This window comes from Gastrolobium bilobum, unplaced genomic scaffold (genome assembly GCF_033153095.1).
Source record: "Gastrolobium bilobum isolate Gb01-03AN ecotype WA unplaced genomic scaffold, APGP_CSIRO_Gbil_v1 utg93204, whole genome shotgun sequence".
Classification (NCBI taxonomy): Eukaryota; Viridiplantae; Streptophyta; class Magnoliopsida; order Fabales; family Fabaceae; genus Gastrolobium; species Gastrolobium bilobum.
The window spans coordinates 1-21,439 of record NW_026899506.1 but is presented as its reverse complement, the minus strand read 5'-3'; the positions used below and the strand labels follow the sequence as shown (position 1 = coordinate 21,439).

The 21,439-nt window shown below is 36.8% G+C and overlaps 1 protein-coding gene and 1 non-coding gene across 2 annotated transcripts; one reads left to right on the top strand and one right to left on the bottom strand.

The window, feature by feature from the left end:
- Positions 1 to 18,115: 18,115 nt before the first annotated feature.
- Positions 18,116 to 18,222, bottom strand: LOC133290778 (small nucleolar RNA R71). The gene has a single exon (XR_009748739.1). It is a non-coding gene; the product is annotated as a small nucleolar RNA R71 (small nucleolar RNA).
- Positions 18,223 to 20,909: 2,687 nt separating this feature from the next.
- LOC133290776 (uncharacterized mitochondrial protein AtMg00860-like) lies at positions 20,910 to 21,236 on the top strand. The gene has a single exon (XM_061488889.1). It carries the CDS (start codon positions 20,910 to 20,912, stop codon positions 21,234 to 21,236), a length of 327 nt encoding a protein of 108 aa, XP_061344873.1.
- Positions 21,237 to 21,439: the final 203 nt, after the last annotated feature.

Sequence of the window (21,439 nt, the reverse complement as noted above, 5' to 3'; positions counted from 1 at the left end):
AACGTTGAACACCGTTACATCATGCCATACAGTTTCCTGCAATCATACATCCAGCTATAAGAATCACAAACATCACAGAGCATTACCAACAAATTTGTTCTTTGCATGATTAGTATATAATATAGACCTAACACACTCTGTTCATACGGAAGGAAAAAAAAATCTCCCTAAGCTTAACCATGATACGAACAATTTCCTAAGTTCTTTTTAAACATCAACAAACACCATAACACACCAGTGGCATAAAACGGACCAAAAATCTTACTAGGCCAAGATACTCCAGCTATAAGAAAAGGCTGTAATAGAGCTCAGGGTTTTACAGACAACTAACCATTCCATTTCGCAAAACACTTCTTTACTTTATAAATTTTAGAGTAAAGACCCTTTTTGATCCCTAACAAAAAACACGGTCACCACTTTAGTCCCTTACAAAAATAAATTAGTTAGTTAGTCCCTAACAAATTCAAGGTGGACCCATTTTAGTCCTTTTGAGGGACTAATATGGGTCTTTTTTAAATTTGTGAAGGACCACGATTTCAACTAAATGGGTTCACTTTGAATTTGTTAGGGACTAACTGACTAATTTATTTTTGTAAGGGACTAAAGTGGGGACCGTGTTTTTTGTTAAGGACTAAAAAGGGTATTTATTCTAAATTTTAATAATTATTACTAGTGTAGGCATAAGTGATTGACCTTTTGTTCACCTGATTTAGAATTAGAACGTATGGGGTAGAACATAACACTATAACGAGGCTTCTATATTAGTCACCTTACCTAATAATATCCATACATAATTCTAGTTTTTTATTATCCTTCTGGGAATCAAGCAAACAAAACAGGGCACATTACATTCTCAATTTCATAAGCAAAGAATCTTCGTGAAATCACAAAACTTCTTTCCTACTTTTCATACATATCGTGGTAAGTGACACCCCTCATACAGTTCGTCAAAACACCCCTATGAGGAAACTTCCTCGAGCTTTCCGCCGTCCTAGGTACCTCGGATGTAATTGACTCCACTGATCAGAGGATCCATTAACCATGATATGAACTTCCCAATCTTTGACATACATTACAATCTCGGAACAGCTACCAAACACAATACCCAAAACAAACTAAACCTTCATAAATCAAGTTCACAATAATCGCATTAAAAGTTCCTACCTATAAATAATTTCGTGTTCAAGAAACAGTTAAAATTTACGGTGCGAGACCTAATGCATTAAGAAAACCAAATTCGAAGCTCACTTAGACCGAAAACTAACCTCATCCATGCGAGTAGCAATACCTCTATTCAATAAGGAGGTTTCAAGATAATAACAACTTTTAAGCATGGTTTTACAACAGTGTATTTATGTCACAGATTGAATATTATATCGATTAAACAGCAATTACATAACATCTGGTTGCTCAAGTTAAGTTCAACTTTTATATTACATACGCAGTCTTGATGTTTAACGTCCAAGTAACTATGCAAGTATACAAGTAGTTCTATCTAATAACTGGCTATAGGCATACTCACCAACCATCAACCGTTCCCAATAAACATGAACAGAAGGTAGAGAAGATTCATCTTAATTTATATCTAGGAAATTGGAGCACACACGCAATCAAATCAATAGAATAGTTCATATTATCACAAAATGTAGCTATACTAGTCTTCTTCATTACACATCACAAGTTAACACCGATTCACTTATGCATACAATTCATATTTCAAAATCCAACTGGTACTGCGTTGAGATTTAACATATTCACATAAGACTATTACAAAATTTTACTACGATGCTAGTGTAAGGAACCGTCATTCAGAAATATCATGATTGAGAAAAGTTTAAACTCATAAGGTGTACGGATAAAGCAAACACTTCAATATATAAAAATAGGGTGCGGACCCACATACGTGTAATGATGCATATGTAAAAATTGCATGCTTAGGCACCCAATGCACCAACGTATGATCGCTACGAACACTTCTAGGCATGGAAAGTACATTTTTATGCATCGGAAACGTATATGAGATATGTATTATATGCAAGAGTATGTAATACTTAAATGTTGTAACTTCGAACAAAATTAATGAAACTCGATCATATGGTTAAAGAGATTGCACATGGTATGCTATATGAAACAGGTGTTGATTAGTACCTATAGTCAATTAATTAGATCTTGGTATAAAATACACAATAAGCTGATTAACACCTTCAATCAATTAGACCACAAAGTTTAGTTTGAATCCATAATTTCAGATAATATCTTGCATGCATAAGATTACACCTTGATGACAATAAATTAAAATGACGACAAACATTCTTCAGTGAAGCAAATTAAACATATCAAGAGAGTTCCATTAGCAAGATAACACATACTTTATAAAATTTCTTAAGTGTGTTGGGTGTTAGTGAACAAAATCCAAGATGCAGTAAAAGTTTAAAATGTAACATTTAACAATGTTAAAACAGAAAATTGAATACTTGATCATATTCATACATATTCAGGTCACCAAAACCAACCAAAGAATTTGCGGACTTTACTTCAAAAAAATTGAGCTGATACTATAAAGCTTTCAATATACCCAAGGCAGAATTCATCTGTTGTACGGGTCTATAATGGGCAGTCTTATTTTTATGACAAAAAAAAAACCGATTACATAATTCAAATATATAACATCTAAATTAAACGACTACTACTTCAATAGTTATGTCACTGCTCCTTACGTTACATAGAAATAGCACAAAATATCTTGTTTATCTTGGATCTAAAATCACGTGGTTGATAAAAAAAAGCTTTAAAATTTTGAGGTACCAACACTGTTAAAATTTTCTCACTAATTATGTCAACAAAGACCAATCAAAACTGAAGCAAGGTTAAGTTGATCACAATTTCTAGACTAACCCTTCATTTCTTCACTTTGAAGTACCAATCCAACAAAGCATGAAACAAACCAAGGTTACAACCGCCTTAATCAGAACACACAGGGGAAAGATCGAGAGTATGGGTAATTACTTCTTATTGATCTCAACCTGACAACATCCCCTAAGGCTATCGTGGAGTAAATGCAATTAAACTCTCTCTCATGACCGTGGATTATGTATGACACAATACATCATGAGCATAATGTTTTGTTATATGCAGACAATTCATAAGCCAACATGATATCTAATTGATGTGCGCCATTAAATACGAAGTCCTGTATGTTCAATTCACGCAGAATTCGAATTAATACAAAGAGAGCTTAACGGTTGTTACCATTCACAAAATTAAAATAATATTTTGCAGTCTAAATAATACACGATTATACAAAAGTCTTAGTAACCAGTTAGAACCTTCTGACGTTCATTTGGATATTAACTTCAGCAAGGTATCAATTAGTCAACATAATAAGACAAGCCAAATAGTGTGTAATTCCATGTAATCGCAATCTACCTGTTCAGTTTACTATATTCTAAATTCAGTTCAGATAACCTTTCTTTAATTTATGCATTCAGTTCCAATAAAATGTTAAAAATCTAAATTGATAAATTCAGGCAATCCCCACATGAAATCTGTCACTATAATCAAAGACAATAATTTATATGCAAGTCCAAAATGGGTCAAAATCATACAAAGCAATCCAGTGCGCATGAATTCAAGCAACAAGTATCACTCACAGAAAAGACAGGGAGGTAGGAGTCAAGTATCTTCCTCCACACATCACCACTTTGTTTTTCAGCTTCTTTCTCAAGAATGATGTCTATAACACCTCGTAATTCTATATATGAATTTATATGTTAAAATATGAGTTAAAAGGGAAGGATTAATGAAAATCCGGAAATTAAGGCCAAACTGTGTGAAAAGGGAAAAATGGTAATTTACCAAACACGTAACCCGAGGCATGCAAAATTGAGTAGAAGACCTCAAATGATAAAAATAATGCCGGAAATGGATTCATGACGAAAAATCGAGTGAATAGGCAAGTTTTGAAAATTTTGATGAATTGTGATTTTTCCGTTGTAAAAATATTGCGGTATAATTGTATCGATAAGCGTGAAAATTTTATCAGTATTTTTAGGAAACAAAAATATGTCATGAACCAGAAAAATACGTAGGTTATGAATTTGTGGTTGAAATTAGTGATTGATTAAAGCTAAATCGCGTGTGGGACCCACCTAGGGATTGGAGTGACTTAAGTGGCTCATGACCCACTTTTCTCTCATTTTCTCTCTCCTCCCTCTCTTCTCCTCTCCCGCGAGCTTCTCCATGGATGAAGCTTTGGAGTTTTTTTTTATTTTCCCAACTTGAAATCTAGCCACCAAATCAATAGAGTCCCAACATCAAAGTTGTTTGCATTGAGGTTATGAGTATGTGTCCCTTCTTGAGAGAGTCTTGAAAGTGAGTGTGTGATGAGGAGGAGGCTTGAAGGGGTGGCAGTTTTGTGGAATTTGAGGGCCATTGATGGTGCTTTGGCTTGAGTGGAGGCTTGATTATCACTCCTTGGACCACTTGCAAGCTATTGGTGGTAAGGTTTCTCACCCTCACTTTGTTTTTAGTGAGATCATAATGTTGATGAGGGTTTTGAAGTTGTATGTTGAGTGATGATAGTTAGGAGGTTCAAATGATATGCCTCCTTTGTAATTAAATGCTTAGAATGACAAATTATGATGATTTATGCAATAAAAATTATAGTGATATTGGATTTTGTAACTTAGTGAAATTGGTGAAAATTGATGAAAATGTGGGATGTGAACATGAATTGCAATGGTTGAGAATGATTGATTGTGTGTTGGTATATGTAAATAATAGGATTATATGATGAGTATAAGTGTTGAATTGGATTGAGAACCTTGTTGGATGATTCCTTGTAATTTTCGAACCATGTAGTGGGAAGGAAGAATTGAATTGAAAATATGGTTTTAATCAATGGTTGATAAATGGTTAGACGATGTAAAAATGATATAGTTGATGTTATATGATCGTGATTGGTGTTTAAATGAATGCTAGGTTGGTTTGATGTAGTGAAATTGAAAGGAGGAATGTTGGATGTGTTATGTGTGTGAGATTTCAACCCTATTGAAGGAAATAAGTAAAATGATGTGAAAATGTGGTATAACCAATGAGTGATGCCTTAGTGCATAAATGGTGATTTAGTTTAATGACTAAAATGGTTGAAGTAATTGGATTAAATGTAGTTGGCCATTAGGCCTAAGTTGTTTTGTTGAGAATTATTGTATTTTGAAAGTGAATTGGTTGTCTTGAAATTGTATTGATGATCATGTTGATTGATCATTATAGGTTTTCTCTCTCGGACTCAATAGAGGAGAATTAAGCGTTCAAAGTTGAGGTAAACCTTTGGAACTTGGGTTTTATTCCCTCGTGTGTTCCGCCATACCTAGTGGAAGGTTGTGGTTGGATTTGATGCCTTTGATTGTGTATAAATGTATGTTCATGCATTGTTGACATGATTGTGTGACATGCTTGGAGCATGTTGTGTGATATGATTGTGATCTCTGGCCAGTAGATGTGTGTTGGTTTGGACTTCCGCTGGAGATATCCTTTGGGGATTCCGGTCGGGTTTTGCCGTGGAACCGACTCTAGGAGCGGTACCAGGATGATCCAAACGTGGGACTTCCGCTGGATAGAGATCATGAGGAGTTCCAGTTGGGTTTTTCCATGGGGTCGTCTCAACCATGGGAGAGGCACCAGGAAGATTCCGGGAGTTATATGATGGGGTCCTTTAAGGGAATCCTGATGTGGATGTCCTTGGATTTGTGCCCAGTTGTTGTTGTGTGATATTTGTATGTTATGCATTTTATATGATTATCATTGTATGCACATTGAGTGAGCCATGGGATGGAGTGATCCTCTAGTACCCTTGGTTTACAGAGATATATTTGTATATCTCACCCCGCGTTTGGTGACATCATTTCAGGTCTTGCTGAGCATGGTGGATCTCTGGGCAAGAGGCCCGCTTAGTGGAGGAGTAGAGCGTGAGTTGCATTTGGAGAGTATGACATATTGAACGATTCCATTTGATGTACATAACATTGTATTGAATATTTTGGACTTAGGTCATGAACTTGTTGCATGTGGATATTTCCATGCTCTTGTATATTTATGACTTTATGTTAAGTCCTTTTAAATTGATGTATAGTTATGCCTCTTGTCATTTTGAATTTTGAGTGAGCATGGGACTTGTCCATGGCCACATATTTGTATTTTGAGGCATTGAAAGACTTGAGTTGTAAATAGACCATTGTTTTTGTAAAATGGCTATGATGATATTGCAAATGGTTGTAATGATGCATTGATTAATGAATATGCATGATGGAATGGCCTAGAGCCTACATTAGAACATGTGTAAAATGTATATGAAGTAGCAATGTGTTAAGAGTAAGTTAGACCACTCATTTTGGGTCTTAAAAGCTGTCATCTGTCATTTTTGCTGCATAGTAATCGATTACTTTTCACTAGTAATCGATTACCTGCAACAGGGAACGAAAAATTGAGCTTCTGTCTTCAAAGTAATCGATTACCAGAGCATTGGTAATCGATTACCTAGTTCAGTAATTGATTACGAATCCTTGGGAATCGATTACCAGAAAACAGGGGAGCCCAATTTGAGGTTCTGACTTCTACAGTAACCTTGGGTAATCGATTACCTCAAGGATGGTAATCGATTACCACTGTGTTAAATTTTAAAAATGTGTTTTCTAAAAGCTAAAATGAATGGTATTGCTTAGAGAGATTATAATTGGTATGTTTTATGCTTCCGCGAGTTTTGCATTTACAATTATGGCGTTGTTTTAATTGATTACTAAGAGTATGAGGACGTTTTTGTAATGTCGGATAGTTGGTGATTTTGTTATGATGTGATCTGATTATGTGTGTGCATTAATGTGTGGGATTTTACTTGGAAATGGCTCCTCGTAGAGGTTCAGATGGTGTGCTCCATAAGAGTATTGTTGTCCTTTGAAAGGGCATAATTGTTAGGGGATGTTTGAAATAGGCCATAACAATATAGAAATTGCAGGATGATGTACACACACACACACACACACACACATATATATATACTATGATAATGAGAAGGATAATGATCCTGTGATGGCCTAAATGCCAGTATATGTATATATGTCTTTTGTGAAGGCCTGAGGGCCTATATATGTAGATCTGTGTTGTATTGAATTCTTAGTAAAAGAACCATGATGATAAATGAAATCCCTATGAGGGGAAGTATTTGAAGAGATTGTCTCTTTGGAGTGTCATTGGACGCTCAATCTGGTATGGGATTCATGATGGAGTCCTGGTGTACAAGTTACACAATAGTATACATGTTGGTAATAATGTGACAATAAAGGTTGTCCTGGGTTTCCCTTGTGGATTAAATCCTAAGAGGTGTTGCTCTTGGAAGTCCCAGGTGAGCACCGCTCGAAGTTGAGACTTACCTTGCAGTCCTTGATCGCTGACTGCGTGGACTAGTAATTGTTGGCACTCCTTGTGTCGTAGAGAAGTATTGAGAAAAAAGTGATGATGTTTCAAGGAAACAGAAATTCTACAGTCACATAGAGAAAGGATTATTAAGAAGGTTTATGGATTACTCTACGGTGTTAAGCATAGTTGCTATGAGTCATGTTAGACAATGGATTAGAACTGTAACCGAGTACGGGTACTGTTAAGAGTTGTGAAATATGTGCCAATGTATGAGAAAAGATGATGGAATCGTGTGGTAATGATTATGTTATGGACTAGGACTGATGATTAGCCAAGTGAAATAAATAGGCAAACTGAAGAATCATATTGAATGATGGATGAGTAGACTAATGTGTGGATAACCTCTTGTGTTTATACAACACACATCGTGCCAGTAACTACGGATGTGATATGAATTTTGTTATCTCTGCGCGGCTTATATGCCCGGAGTGTGTGTCTATCTCCGTATGGATTATGTTCCCGGAGACTAGTACTATCTTGTATAAGTAATGTGATAGGAAAAGTAGGCTGTGTCAGTGGGACTGTGGTACCGCTGATAGTGTGTTACCTCTTCTTGCGTGAATTATAAGGACAGATTCTCTGATCGGTGGGTAATTGCACCTGGGGCCATGAGGACAGGAAGAGCTCGAGAGGTTAAAACTCGGGATGTTTTTACCCACAGCATTGGAGGATTGTATCGTATGAGGAACGCAAGAGATGGATTAGGATAATCCTAAGTGAATAATGGTGTGTTAAATGGAATACAATATGTGAGCTTCCATGAGATGGTATTTTGGAGTATGATGTTTAATTACTTGGAGATTTGTAGGTGAGTATACCAATTGTGGGAATATGAAACTTGAGAAATAAATTGTAGAAGCCTCACCCTATGTGAAGGGAATAGAGAATTGCGTAATACTAATGGATTAAGTCAAGGTCTTCTGGGAAGGCTTGTGATGAAGAGATGTTAAGTTGGTGGCCTGATGGCCTTTCATAAGAGGTAAACATAATGGAGTCAAGTATCAATGTGTGATGACCACTGGTCAGTAAAATTGTGTTAAAGGAAATAAAAGTGTGTTGTCTCTGCCTTGGTGGTAGAGTTACTAATGGAGTATTGCATATGTGATGTATGATGAGAGACGTGCTGGAAATACACAATGTTGATGTTGTTTTGGCTAGGTATCATGATACATGATCATGAGGTTATAGTAATTTGAAATATTTTGAGAGACTTTTATACCACTTATATTGAATTGTGAGAGTGATGACATTGATGAACTTAGTTCCTTATGATAGGACGTGTAAGTTTATAAAAATCCCCATGTGATGGGACTAAATTGCAAGTGATGTGATATGATATGTTTGAATGGCACATGAATGGTGAAATGAAATGCTTATGAAATTGAAGAATACATGAAGGAAATGCGTGTGGGATCTATATTGAGATTATAGAATAAGATGTAAACCTAGTAGTTGATGGAAATCTTAGGCATAGTGCCTTTAAAGTGAAAACCAATGATAAATTGTATGCTGAGCCTTGAGATGGCTAAGTTAATGGCAGGTGTGGCCTTGTATGTAGAAAATCATGAGTGAAATTGGTGGTTTAAGGATCTGAATTGGCCAATGTTATAAATAGAAATTTTAATGTGTGATCCATATAATAACAGTGAAATGTGTTGAGAAGTTGGTTCGCCAATGTGTTTTGGTGGAAGTTTGTAGACCTGAAAGGTCTAATGCAAGTGTAAGATACAAGAATGGTGCCTGTTGTGTATTAGGTGCAGGATTGAAATTGCACGTTGTAGGTTGAGAACCTAAGGAAAAGGTAAGTGTATTCAACTTGTGGCTAAATGCCGTAAATGGGGATTGTCCCCTCAGAAAATGAAATTGCAAATGAGCGTGAACTAGATGATGACTCAGTGAATTGCACTGAGAAGCTGTTGAGAGTCCATAACAGTGTGAAATGTGGAATATGATGTATAGAGAAACTGGTTGTTGGATGAAGTTAGACTATGTGACGAGTGTTGCTAAAAAGGAATTCCCTGACGAAAGTGCTAGAGTTCACTGAAATAAAATTAAATTGATGGTTAAGTATAGGATGAGATGAGTTAGTGATTAATAGTTGCTTGTGAGGCATGAAGTGTATTAGAATAGATATGATCTTATGTGGATCTGTTGACGATCTAAACATGTCAGCAAAATCTTCAAAAAGAAATTTTGGGGTCTATGTGTAATATAACCCAACTTGTGAAAATGAAATAGTGATGCAGTTGAAAGTTGCAACTGCGATGTATGCTCCGGTTGTTCACATATGGTGGCATCGGATGATGTTGAAATCGAGAAGGATTAAAGACTCCCATTGGGCCTTTGAAATGCTGGGCCATTGTGAAATGAGGCTCAAAAGCCAGAAAATTGTGAGGTAAATGATTCAGTGTGAAGCCCGTATGTTGGGAAAAGCTACTTGGGAACGGGAGACTGAGATTCTCCGGCTGTATCCTGAGTTAGCATGTAAGTATAACTTAATTTTGCGGACAAAATTCCTAAAAGGTGGGGTGAATATAACACCTCATAATTCTAGATATGAATTTATATGTTAAAATATGAGTTAAAAGGGAATGATTAATGAAAATTCGGAAATTAAGGCCAAACTGTGTGAAAAGGGCAAAATGGTAATTTAAAAAACACGTAACCCGAGGCATGAAAAATTGAGTAGAAGACCTCAAATGATAAAAATAATGCCGGAAATGGATTCAGGACAAAAAATCGAGTGAATAGGCAAGTTTTGAAAATTTTGATGAATAGTGATTTTCCCGGTGTAAAAATATTGCGGTATAATTGTATCGATAAGCGTGAAAATTTTATCAGTAATTTTAGGAAACAAAAATATGTCATGAACCAGAAAAATACGTAGGTTATGAATTTGTGGTTGAAATTAGTGATTGATTAAAGCTAAATCGTGTGTGGGACCCACCTAGAGATTGGAGTGACTTAAGTGGCTCATGACCCACTTTTCTCTCATTTTCTCTCTCCTCCCTCTCTTCTCCTCTCTCGTGAGCGTCTCCATGGATGAAGCTTTGGAGTTTTTTTTGATTTTCACAACTTGAAATCTAGCCACCAAATCAATAGAGTTCCAACATCAAAGTTGTTTGCATTGAGGTTGTGAGTATGTGTCCCTTCTTGAGAGAGTCTTGAAAGTGAGTGTGTGATGAGATCTTCCATGGTGAAGGGGTGGCAGTTTTGTGGATTTTGAGGGCCATTGATGGTGCTTTGGCTTGAGTGGAGGCTTGATTATCACTCCTTGGACCACTTGCAAGCTATTGGTGGTAAGGTTTCTCACCCTCACTTTGTTTTTGGTGAGATCATAATGTTGATGAGGGTTTTGAAGTTGTATGTGGAGTGATGATAGTTAGGAGCTTCAAATGATATGCCTCCTTTGTAATTAAATGCTTAGAATGACAAATTATGATGATTTATGCAATAAAAATTATAGTGATATTGGATTTTGTAACTTAGTGAAATTGGTGAAAATTGAAGAAAATGTGGGATGTGAACATGAATTGCAATGGTTGAGAATGATTGATTGTGTGTTGGTATATGTAAATAATAGGATTATATGATGAGTATAAGTGTTGAATTGGATTGAGAACCTTGTTGGATGATTCCTTGTAATTTTCGAACCATGTAGTGGGAAGGAAGAATTGAATTGAAAATATGGTTTTAATCAATGGTTGATAAATGGTTAGACGATGTAAAAATGATATAGTTGATGTTATATGATCGTGATTGGTGTTTAAAATAATGCTAGGTTGGTTTGATGTAATGAAATTGAAAGGAGGAATGTTGGATGTGTTATGTGTGTGAGATTTCAACCCTATTGAAGGAAATAAGTAAAATGATGTGAAAATGTGGTATAACCAATGAGTGATGCCTTAGTGCATAAATGGTGATTTAGTTTAATGACTAAAATGGTTGAAGTAATTGGATTAAATTTAGTTGGCCATTAGGCCTAAGTTGTTTTGTTGAGAATTATTGTATTTTGAAAGTGAATTGGTTGTCTTGAAACTGTATTGATGATCATGTTGATTGATCATTATAGGTTTTCTCTCTCGGACTCAATAGAGGAGAATTAAGCGTTCAAAGTTGAGGTAAACCTTTGGAACTTGGGTTTTATTCCCTCGTGTGTTCCATCATACCTAGTGGAAGGTTGTGGTTGGATTTGATGCCTTTGATTGTGTATAAATGTATGTTCATGCATTGTTGACATGATTGTGTGACATGCTTGGAGTATGTTGTGTGATATGATTGTGATCTCTGGCCAGTAGATGTGTGTTGGTTTGGACTTCCGCTAGAGATATCATTTGGGGATTCCGGTCGGGATTTGCCGTGGAACCAACTCTGGGAGCGGTACCAGGATGATCCAAACGTGGGACTTCCGCTGGATAGGGCTCATGAGGAGTTCCAGTTGGGTTTTGCCATGGGGTCGTCTCAACCATGGGAGAGGCACCAGGAAGATTCCGGGAGTTATATGATCGGGTCCTTTAAGGGAATCCTGATGTGGATGTCCTTGGATTTGTGCCCAGTTGTTGTTGTGTGATATTTGTATGTTATGCATTTTATATGATGATCATTGTATGCACATTGAGTGAGCCAAGGGGTGGGAGTGATCCTCTAATATCCTTGGTTTACTGAGATATATTTGTATATCTCACCCCGCGTTTGGGGACATCATTTCAGGTCTTGCAGAGCATGGTGGATCTCCGGGCAAGAGGCCCGCTTAGTGGAGGAGTAGAGCGTGAGGTGCATTTGGAGAGTATGACATATTGAACGATTCCATTTGATGTACGTAGCGTTGTATTGAATATTTTGGACTTAGGTCATGAACTTGTTGCATGTGGATATTGCCATGCTCTTGTATATTTATGACTTTATGTTAAGTCCTTTTAAATTGATGTATAGTTATGCCTCTTGTTATTTTGAATTTTGAGTGAGCATGAGACTTGTCCATGGCCACATATTTGTATTTTGAGGCATTGGAAGACTTGAGTTGTAAATAGACCATTGTTTTTATAAAATGGCTATGATATTGCAAATGGTTGTAATGATGCATTGATCAATGAATATGCATGATGGAAGGACCTAGAGCCTACATTAGGACATGTGTAAAATGTATATGAAGTAACAATGTGTTAAGAGTAAGTTAGACCACTCATTTTGGGTCTTAAAAGCTGTCATCTGTCATTTTTGCTGCATAGTAATCGATTACTTTTCACTGGTAATTGATTACCTGCAACAGGGAACGAAAAATTGAGCTTCTGTCTTCAAAGTAATCGATTACCAGAGCATTGGTAATCGATTACCTAGTTCAGTAATCGATTACCAATCCTTGGGAATCGATTACCAGAAAACAGGGGAGCCCAATTTGAGGTTCTGACTTCTACAGTAACCTTGGGTAATCGATTACCTCGAGGATGGTAATCGATTACCACTGTGTTAAATTTTAAAAATGTGTTTTCTAAAAGCTAAAATGAATGGTATTGCTTAGAGAGATTATAATTGGTATGTTTTATGCTTCCGCGAGTTTTGCATTTACAATTATGGCGTTGTTTTAATTGATTACGGAAATGGTTAATGTTTAAAGAAAGGAATGTAATAAAAGAAAAAGTTTACCTGTAATTTAATTAACTCAATTACTGTGATTGTAACTGCGCTTAATACCATATGCAATGATAACATTACCGGTACGTAATGGGCTGTTACAATGTCTAGTGCTAATTCACCATTAGGAGATTGGTAAAGGACAGGGATCCCACATGTTAGAACTTTAATTAATAATAATTCTACGCTCTAAAAGCATTAACCGGATCTACTTAGGTAAGTGGCCTGTCCCTACATCAATTTTCATAATTAAATCACTACTACTCTTCTCAAACATTTTAACTCCTTACGCGATTAAGTAACATAACAGAATTAGTGATGAATAACAATTTCTACTATCCAGCTATCAACACAACACACATGCAATGAAATAGCCTAAACCTCAAGGGCACGTACACACCAGCAGTCATTATTTCAAATTTACATGTTATCATTCACAGCTTAGAATATCACAAAAATATTCACATCAAGCATATATATATAAAATCTTCCTTACAATCCATAGGAAATATAATTGATAAGCAATCATTAATTCAAGTGGCAATTCACTATTTCACACATAGTGCTCAGACACAAGTGTACCCCGTGATAACCATGATTGTGCACACACAACTTGCGCGACAGTAAGTTGATCAGGATCACCACCTAACAAGGGAATGGGCACAGCCATGCTTAATACCGTGTACTACCAGTATCATCACACCTCCACATATAAGGCAATTTTAACCAGTAACTCACTCACAGCTAAGTTCAAACAGCAACAATGCAACGAACATATACAATTAATCAGTAAATTCAAACATTAACCATTCAGCAACCAAGTACATACAACAAATATTTCATCAAATACAGACACCTTGAATCAAAACTGCTCTGATACCAATTAGTGTAACACCCTCCTTTGTATGCATCCAAGAGAGTTGTTTGCTAAGCGGATTAGAGTTCTAATGTCATTACTTAAATACTAAAAAATCATTTTTGAGTTACAATTAAGAACTTGAGTCGAAATCTGGTTGTTCCTAAAATTCAGAGTGACAATTTAAAAAAATACATAGCTTGCTGAATTTCCTAACTTTCCTGACAGACCTTGCTGTCTTGTAAAATTCGTATAAAATCAAGTTCAACGATTCAAAAAAATATTCTTTATTATATAGAAAGAGTACATTTGGGGCTTCGCGTGCATATAAATTATTAGTAAATCAGAGGTCGTTTGCCCCTCGAAACATAACTCGCAAAGTGCTCGCAAAACTATTCATAAATCAGCAATTAATAAAACGTTCAGAAATTATTTTCGCAAAACGTTTTCAGAATTTTTTCGAAGTAATAACTGATCATAAAAGTCTTAAAACAGTAGCAAAATCATAGTTCCAACTTTCATCCAAGTTCTCGAAATATCAAAATAATACCGTCATCCATCAAATAAATAGTCAACAGTAGACAATCCAAACAGCAGCAATTAACAGCAGTATCCATATAATTACGTCCTCATATGCTCTTAAGTTCTCCTGCAATTTTATAAAAATTGCAGTCCCAAAGGGGTGAGAAAAATCCCAGTAGTGTGATAGCAAAACCAATAATGCAACAGTATTAAACTAGGTACAAAATTATAAAACAGTCACATCAACATTTCATTTTCCGTTAACATATCATAGTGCGTATATAACGCCATCCTTACGCTCATAGCACCTTCGTGCGTGTACTAACATTTCATAGTGCGTATATAACGCCATCATTATGCTCATAGCACCGTCGTGCGCGTACATACACAGTGGATATTCCATAATGGCTCCCATCAAGGTGAAATCCAACTGTGGCCTATGCGGACTGAAGCCAAGTGTCTCATACCCTGGTACCGAAGGGATGCCTATATGATGCGTGCTCAATCGTATGCATATTTATATCAATATTCTAATTCATGAACAACATGAAATTCGTGCATGTATGCCATGATATGCTTCACACACAACAAGAAACAAATGAATTATGAGGTGTATATGCATGACTAGCTCATCATCATAATAGCATATCTTTCATGTACTTTCCGTACCAAGCTGCCACATAACAATTACTTTTCATTCATGATTTTCCATCTTGCCACATTCATAGGCAGCATACATATAGCATATGACAGCACATTAATCCAAGGCACATGTGAGCAACAATTCACAATTATATACGCTAGCTAATAGTCACATTAGGTAATACCACCAAACACTTACCTTGTGCGTCACAAATAAATTACCAGGGAGCAGTGGAATAATCCAAAGTCTCAAGTGTTTTGCGCACCTAATATATCATCGTACCAAATCAGAATTTTATACAACTATCCCAATAATTTCTAAGCTCCTAAATCATGCACTTTCATCGAATTAAAGGATTCTTAGGGTTGATTACATTCTGCCCTTAATAGTATTCCATTCCTTGCTAGAAATTATCATTTTCCCCAAGGCTCCACACACAAAAAGGTTCGGTTTAAGGCTTCCCATATGTGAATAAATTTTTCTGACTTCGTCTAATTTTGTTAATTTATACAGCAGTAGCACCCAACGTTTTTCCTTAATTCCCACATGCAACTCTAACGATTTCATCATGTTTTCTTCCCTAATTAAATTCTGACTTTTCAATAATATTATCAACGCTTAACAACAAAACATCCTAAGGTTTCCAATCAAGACAGAATTGGCTTACATTCCAACAAGTTTCTATGCTCATTATTCTTAGAATTCATGGTTCCCATGCTAATTATTTTCTGAACTTAATTTCACTTTACCGATTGTTAACCATGACAAACAGAACCTCCTAACATATGCACAAAGGCTGACAGTAAGGGCAGAAATTTAAAACATCAGAAACCACACTCCTAATCTATACATGCAACTCGGACAAATATGCAGAGAGAGATGAGAACGATTAATAAAAAAATGCATCTTTCTTAGATACATGCAGAGGCCGAATAACAAGGAGCAATAAAAGATTTTGATAATTACTTACATTTTCCTATCATCATCATCGGCCCAAACAGAGGGAGGTCAGGGGGTTTAAACTCGGTTTGTATCCTCTGCATGTAGTGGGAGGTAGGTCGGGGTTTAGGAATGGTGATCTGTCCTGCAGGGAATCGAGTTTGCCGCCACATATAATGGAAGGAAAATTCCAGCAAGACGGTATCTTGAACATGTAACAAGGGAAAGAAGTTTAATCAGACCGATACAGTGGGGAGTAACAAGAAAACAATACATTTACTTCACCTCCGTAGAGTCACTTTCGGTCGAACAAGAGAAAAAATATGGATGGAAGGCTAGTGTGCAGTCCCCTTGGCTGCTGCATTCAGTCGACCAGCGAGTGAAGGAGATGAAAACTTGCATGTTGGTCCTTCTCAAGAGAGCATCACAGTTTTTGTGAGGAATTCATAGGCTCGGTTTTCTGTTCTAAATATACAGAAGAAGCTCAGACTTGTTGTTCATAACAGTGGGCATAGATAGAGGGGAATTCATGCAAGCCTTCGGTTGGATGTGTGGCTGTACAAGGGAAAGAAGATATGCTTTACGGGTTAAGGTTACGGGTTAGGGAAAATTTGTATAGTTCCTTAAATTCGTGGGATGTTACACGAATTCTGTTCATTTTATAATTGAATAAATTTATCTGTCTTTAATGCTTTCTATGAGTTTGTTCCTTATAGAATGATTTTGGGGAATTGTATGACAATAGAGATGTTGGTGCATGAACCCTGACTTGATAAAATTATCATAATCCTTGTGATCTAGGGATAGACATAGGGTAATTATGCAATCTTGGATTTCTTGATCTTAATGCATGTTTTCTTGGGAAATAATCGGGGAACTAGAGTTCTTTCAAGATCACATAGATTTAGGGTAACAAGGAATTGAGCCCTAATTAACTTAGAAAGAATTGATTGGCAATATATTAAGAAACATATTCTTGACTGTTTAATTTATAACATATTGAAGAGATTGGGGGAAGTCGAAACCCTAACTACGCTTGTTTTGAAATTCTTAATCAATCATCTTTCAATTGTCTTTTTAATTCTGAATTTTCTTTAATTGCACGCTATTATTTGTTTTCAATTTTAAGTTCTTCAAATCATAATTCTCTCAAACCCAATTTTGATTGTCCAACTAAGACGCAATTAGCGAACTAGTGCTTCAAGATTCTGATCCTCTTGGGAACGATCTCGTACTACGGTATACTTTATTACTTTACGACCGGTGCACTTGCCGATTCGCAACAACTTTTTGGCGCCGTTGCCGGGGATCGAATTCTTCAACATTATAAGTAACTAATTAACTTTTAGATTGGACGTTTTAATTTTCTGCACTTTATACATTCTTCAAAAATATTTTTTTGCATTAAAATTCTGCATCAATTTTCTGCATATTTATTTTTCTGCATTCTTTGTTTTTTTTTTCTTTCTGTTTTTCTATTTTTTTTTCTATTTTTCTGCTCATCTTTTCGATCTTAAGTTTATGCGAGGTACTCTAACCCGCGAATCTTGCAGTTTGATCCTGAGATAGAAAAGACAGAAAGGAAACTTAGAAAGGACGCAAAAGCAAAGAAGGCGAAGGAAGCAAAAGAAGAATCAAGTTCGACGGAACCTAAGGAGGAACCAATGGCAGAAAACAATCAACTCGCTCCAAGGACGTTGGGGGATTACATGACCCCAGTTCGAGTTCCACAGACGGAGAGCATTGTTAGACCAAATATAGAGGCTAACAACTTTGAGCTGAAGCCGGCACTGCTGCAACTGATTCAAAAAGAATAGTTCGCTGGAGGAAGCACAGAGAACCCCTATCGTCATCTTGATGATTTCTTACTTTACTGTGATACATTAAAAGTGAATGGAGTTTCTCGTTATGCTATCTTGCTCAGACTATTTCCGTGCTCATTGAAGAATGAAGCAAGAGATTGGCTGCAGTCTCAACCTGAAGGAAGCATAACCAGTTGGGATGACTTAGCAAGAAAATTCTTGCCTAGATTTTTCTCAGCTTCAAAGATGGCAAGGCTCAAGGCGGAGATCACTGCTTTTGAACAAAAAGAAAGCGAATCTCTGTACGAGGCTTGGGAACAATTCAAAGGATTACTCAAGAAGTGTCCTCAACATGGAATTGAAGCATAAGAGAAAGCAAGAATCTTTTTCCAAGGAATGACGTCCAGCATAAGAACACTGGTAAATGCTGCTGCATGAGGCTCCTTGAAAACAAAAACTCCAGAGGAAGCGCTAGAATTGATGGAATCCCTAGCTTCTCAAGAATTTGTCAATGCCCCTGCCCCAGTTGCACAAAGAAGAGCAGGAATTATGAAGCTTGAAGGCTATGATGAACTCTTAGCCCAAAATGAACAAATGCTACAAATGCACAAGAAACAACAAGAACAATTAGATGCTCTTAATAAAAAATTTAATTTTTCTCAAGTTTCTTCTGTTAATAATTCTAATATTAAATGTGGTATTTGTGAAGAGGCTCATGTAACTGAAGATTGTGACTATATAAGAACAACTGAAAAGCTACCAGCAGAGGTCAATGGAGTCTGGTATAATCAAAAGAACCAGAACAATCCAGGAAGGAATTAATATGGTAATCAAGGGTGGAAAATCCTAACCAACACCCTGGGTTTAGTTACAAAACAAATCATCAACTGAATCCTCTTATGCCATTGCAACAACAACCTCAAGGCACCACTTCAGAATGGGGAAAGGCTTTTGCATAGCTGTCAAAGACCACATCCGACTACATTCCAAATGCAGTTTTCTTCAGAGATGAAACAAGAGCTTCATTCCAGAATCAAGAAGCTTTGATCCGGAACTTGGAGACTCAAATTGGTCAGCTGTCAAGACAGTTCACTGAAAGAACTCAGGGCACCTTTCCAAGTAACACCGACACGAACCCAAATGCACAATGTAATTCAATTGTCACCAGAAGTGGGATCGTGATCCAACCTGTGGAAAAGCCACCAGTTGAAAAGAAGAAAGAAGCTGAACCTGAAGCAGAGCAAGAGAAAGAAAAAGATGCAGAAGCTGAAAAGAACAGTCCAGAGAAGAAGCTGTTCAAATGGGAGAAAAAGAAAGCTCTGGACAAGCAACCAAAAGCAGCAAACCCGTCTCCCTATGCAAAAGTTCCATACCCTCAGTGGCTGAAATAAGAGGTCCAGAAACAGCAATATACCAAATTTCTGGACATCTTCAAGAAACTGCAAGTCAATATTCCTTTCGCAGAAGCCCTGGAAAGCATGTCGAACTATGCGAAGTTCATGAAGGACCTTCTATCAAAGAATGGCAAGTTGAAGGAATGCGAAACAGTGGCCTTGACAGAGGAGTGCAGTGCAATCATCTAGAAGAAACTTCCTCCCAAGCTGAAAGATCCAGGCAACTTCAGTATTCCTATAGCTATAGGAAATATTGAAGTAGGAAAATAATTATGTGATTTGGGAGCAAGTATAAACCTGATGCCACTATCCATGTGCAGAGCTCTTGGAATAAAGAAGCTCAAGCCGACTACAGTTTCTCTTCAGTTAGCTGACAGATCGATCAGACGACCAAATGGTGTAATTGAGGATGTTTTAGTTAAAATTGACAAATTTATCTTCCCTGCAGATTTTGTAATTCTGAATATGGAAGAAGACGTCGAGATTCCCCTATTGCTTGGAAAGCCATTCCTAGCCACTGCACGAGCGATGATCGACGTGGAGCAAGGAAAACTGATGCTTAGGATGAACGAAGAAACAGTCACCATTGACGTCTTCGAGTCAATGAAACATCCAACAGATGGAGGAGATTGTTTTATGATAGACATAATACAAGAAGCAATTGATGATGCTATGAAAGAGGAGAGTTCCCCACTCGAGTTAGAACAAATCAACGAAGAAGTTGAAATAGCTGATAAAGAACCAGTGGCGGAAGAATTGGAAAGAAAGAAAGATGATATCCCTCTTAGAGCACCAAAGGTGGAGCTTAAGGAGTTACCTCCAAATTTGAAGTATGCTTTCCTTGGTGACAACAACACTTATCCAGTCATCATCAATGTTGAGCTGTCAACAAAAGAAGAAGATAAGCTTCTCAAGGTGTTAAAGAAACACAAAGCTGCCATAGGATGTCATTCTCCGACCTAAAAGGTATAAATCCTTCCTTTTGTACTCATAAAATTTTAATGGAAAATGACATTAAACCTGTGAGGCAGCCGCAAAGGAGACTCAATCCAACCATGAAAGAAGTGGTTAGAAAAGAAGTAGTTAAACTATTGGATGCAGGTATGATCTACCCTATATCTGATAGTGCATGGGTAAGTCCTGTACAAACGGTACCCAAGAAAGGTGGAGTCGTTGTGGTAAGAAATGAGAACAACAAATTGATTCCAACAAGGACAGTCACCGGGTGGAGGATGTGCGTCGATTATAGAAGACTTAATGCAGCCACTCGGAAGGACCACTTCCCCATCCTTTTCTTGGACCAGATGTTGGAGAGACTAGCTGGCCATGCCTTCTACTGCTTCCTAGATGGGTACTCCGGCTACAACCAAATAGCAGTAACTCCAGAAGATCAAGAGAAGACAACATTCACATGCCCTTACGGAGTCTTCTCTTACCGGAAGATGCCCTTCGACTTGTGCAACACTCCTACAACTTTTCAAAGGTGCATGCTTTCCATCTTTTCTGATATGATTGAAAAATCTCTTGAGATCTTTATGGACGATTTTTCTATTTTTGGTCCTTCTTTTGACATTTGTTTAGAAAATTTATCTTGTGTTTTACAAAGATGTCAAGAGAGTAATCTTGTTTTAAATTAGGAAAAATGCCACTTCATGGTAAAAGATGGTATAGTTTTAGGTCATAAGGTGTCCCAAGATGGTATAGAAGTTGATAGAGCTAAGATATCTGTTATCGAGAAACTTCCCCTTCCCTCTAACGTTAAAGGCATTCGAAGTTTTCTCGGTCATGCAGGTTTCTACAGACGCTTTATCAAGGACTTTTCCAAGATAGCAAAGCCACTACGCAAGCTGTTGGTCAAAGATGAGGAATTAAACTTCACAGATGAATATTTGGTTGCATTTAATATTTTAAAAGATCAATTGACCACTGCACCTATAATCATTGCACCTGACTTCACACTACCTTTTGAATTAATGTGAGATGCTAGTGATTATGCCATAGGAGCTCTCTTAGGACAAAGAAAGAATAAATTGTTGCATGTGATTTATTATGCTAGTAAAATTCTGAATAGTGCACAAATGAATTATGCAACCACTGAAAAAGAATTACTAGCAGTTGTCTATGCATTTATAAATTTAGACCGTATTTGCTAGGGTCTAAAGTAATTGTTTACACTGATCAT

What these genes read in the sequence shown, in the direction of transcription:
- LOC133290776 (XM_061488889.1), top strand. Translation starts at nt 20,910, where the DNA reads ATGGTAAAAGATGGTATAGTTTTAGGTCATAAGGTGTCCCAAGATGGT.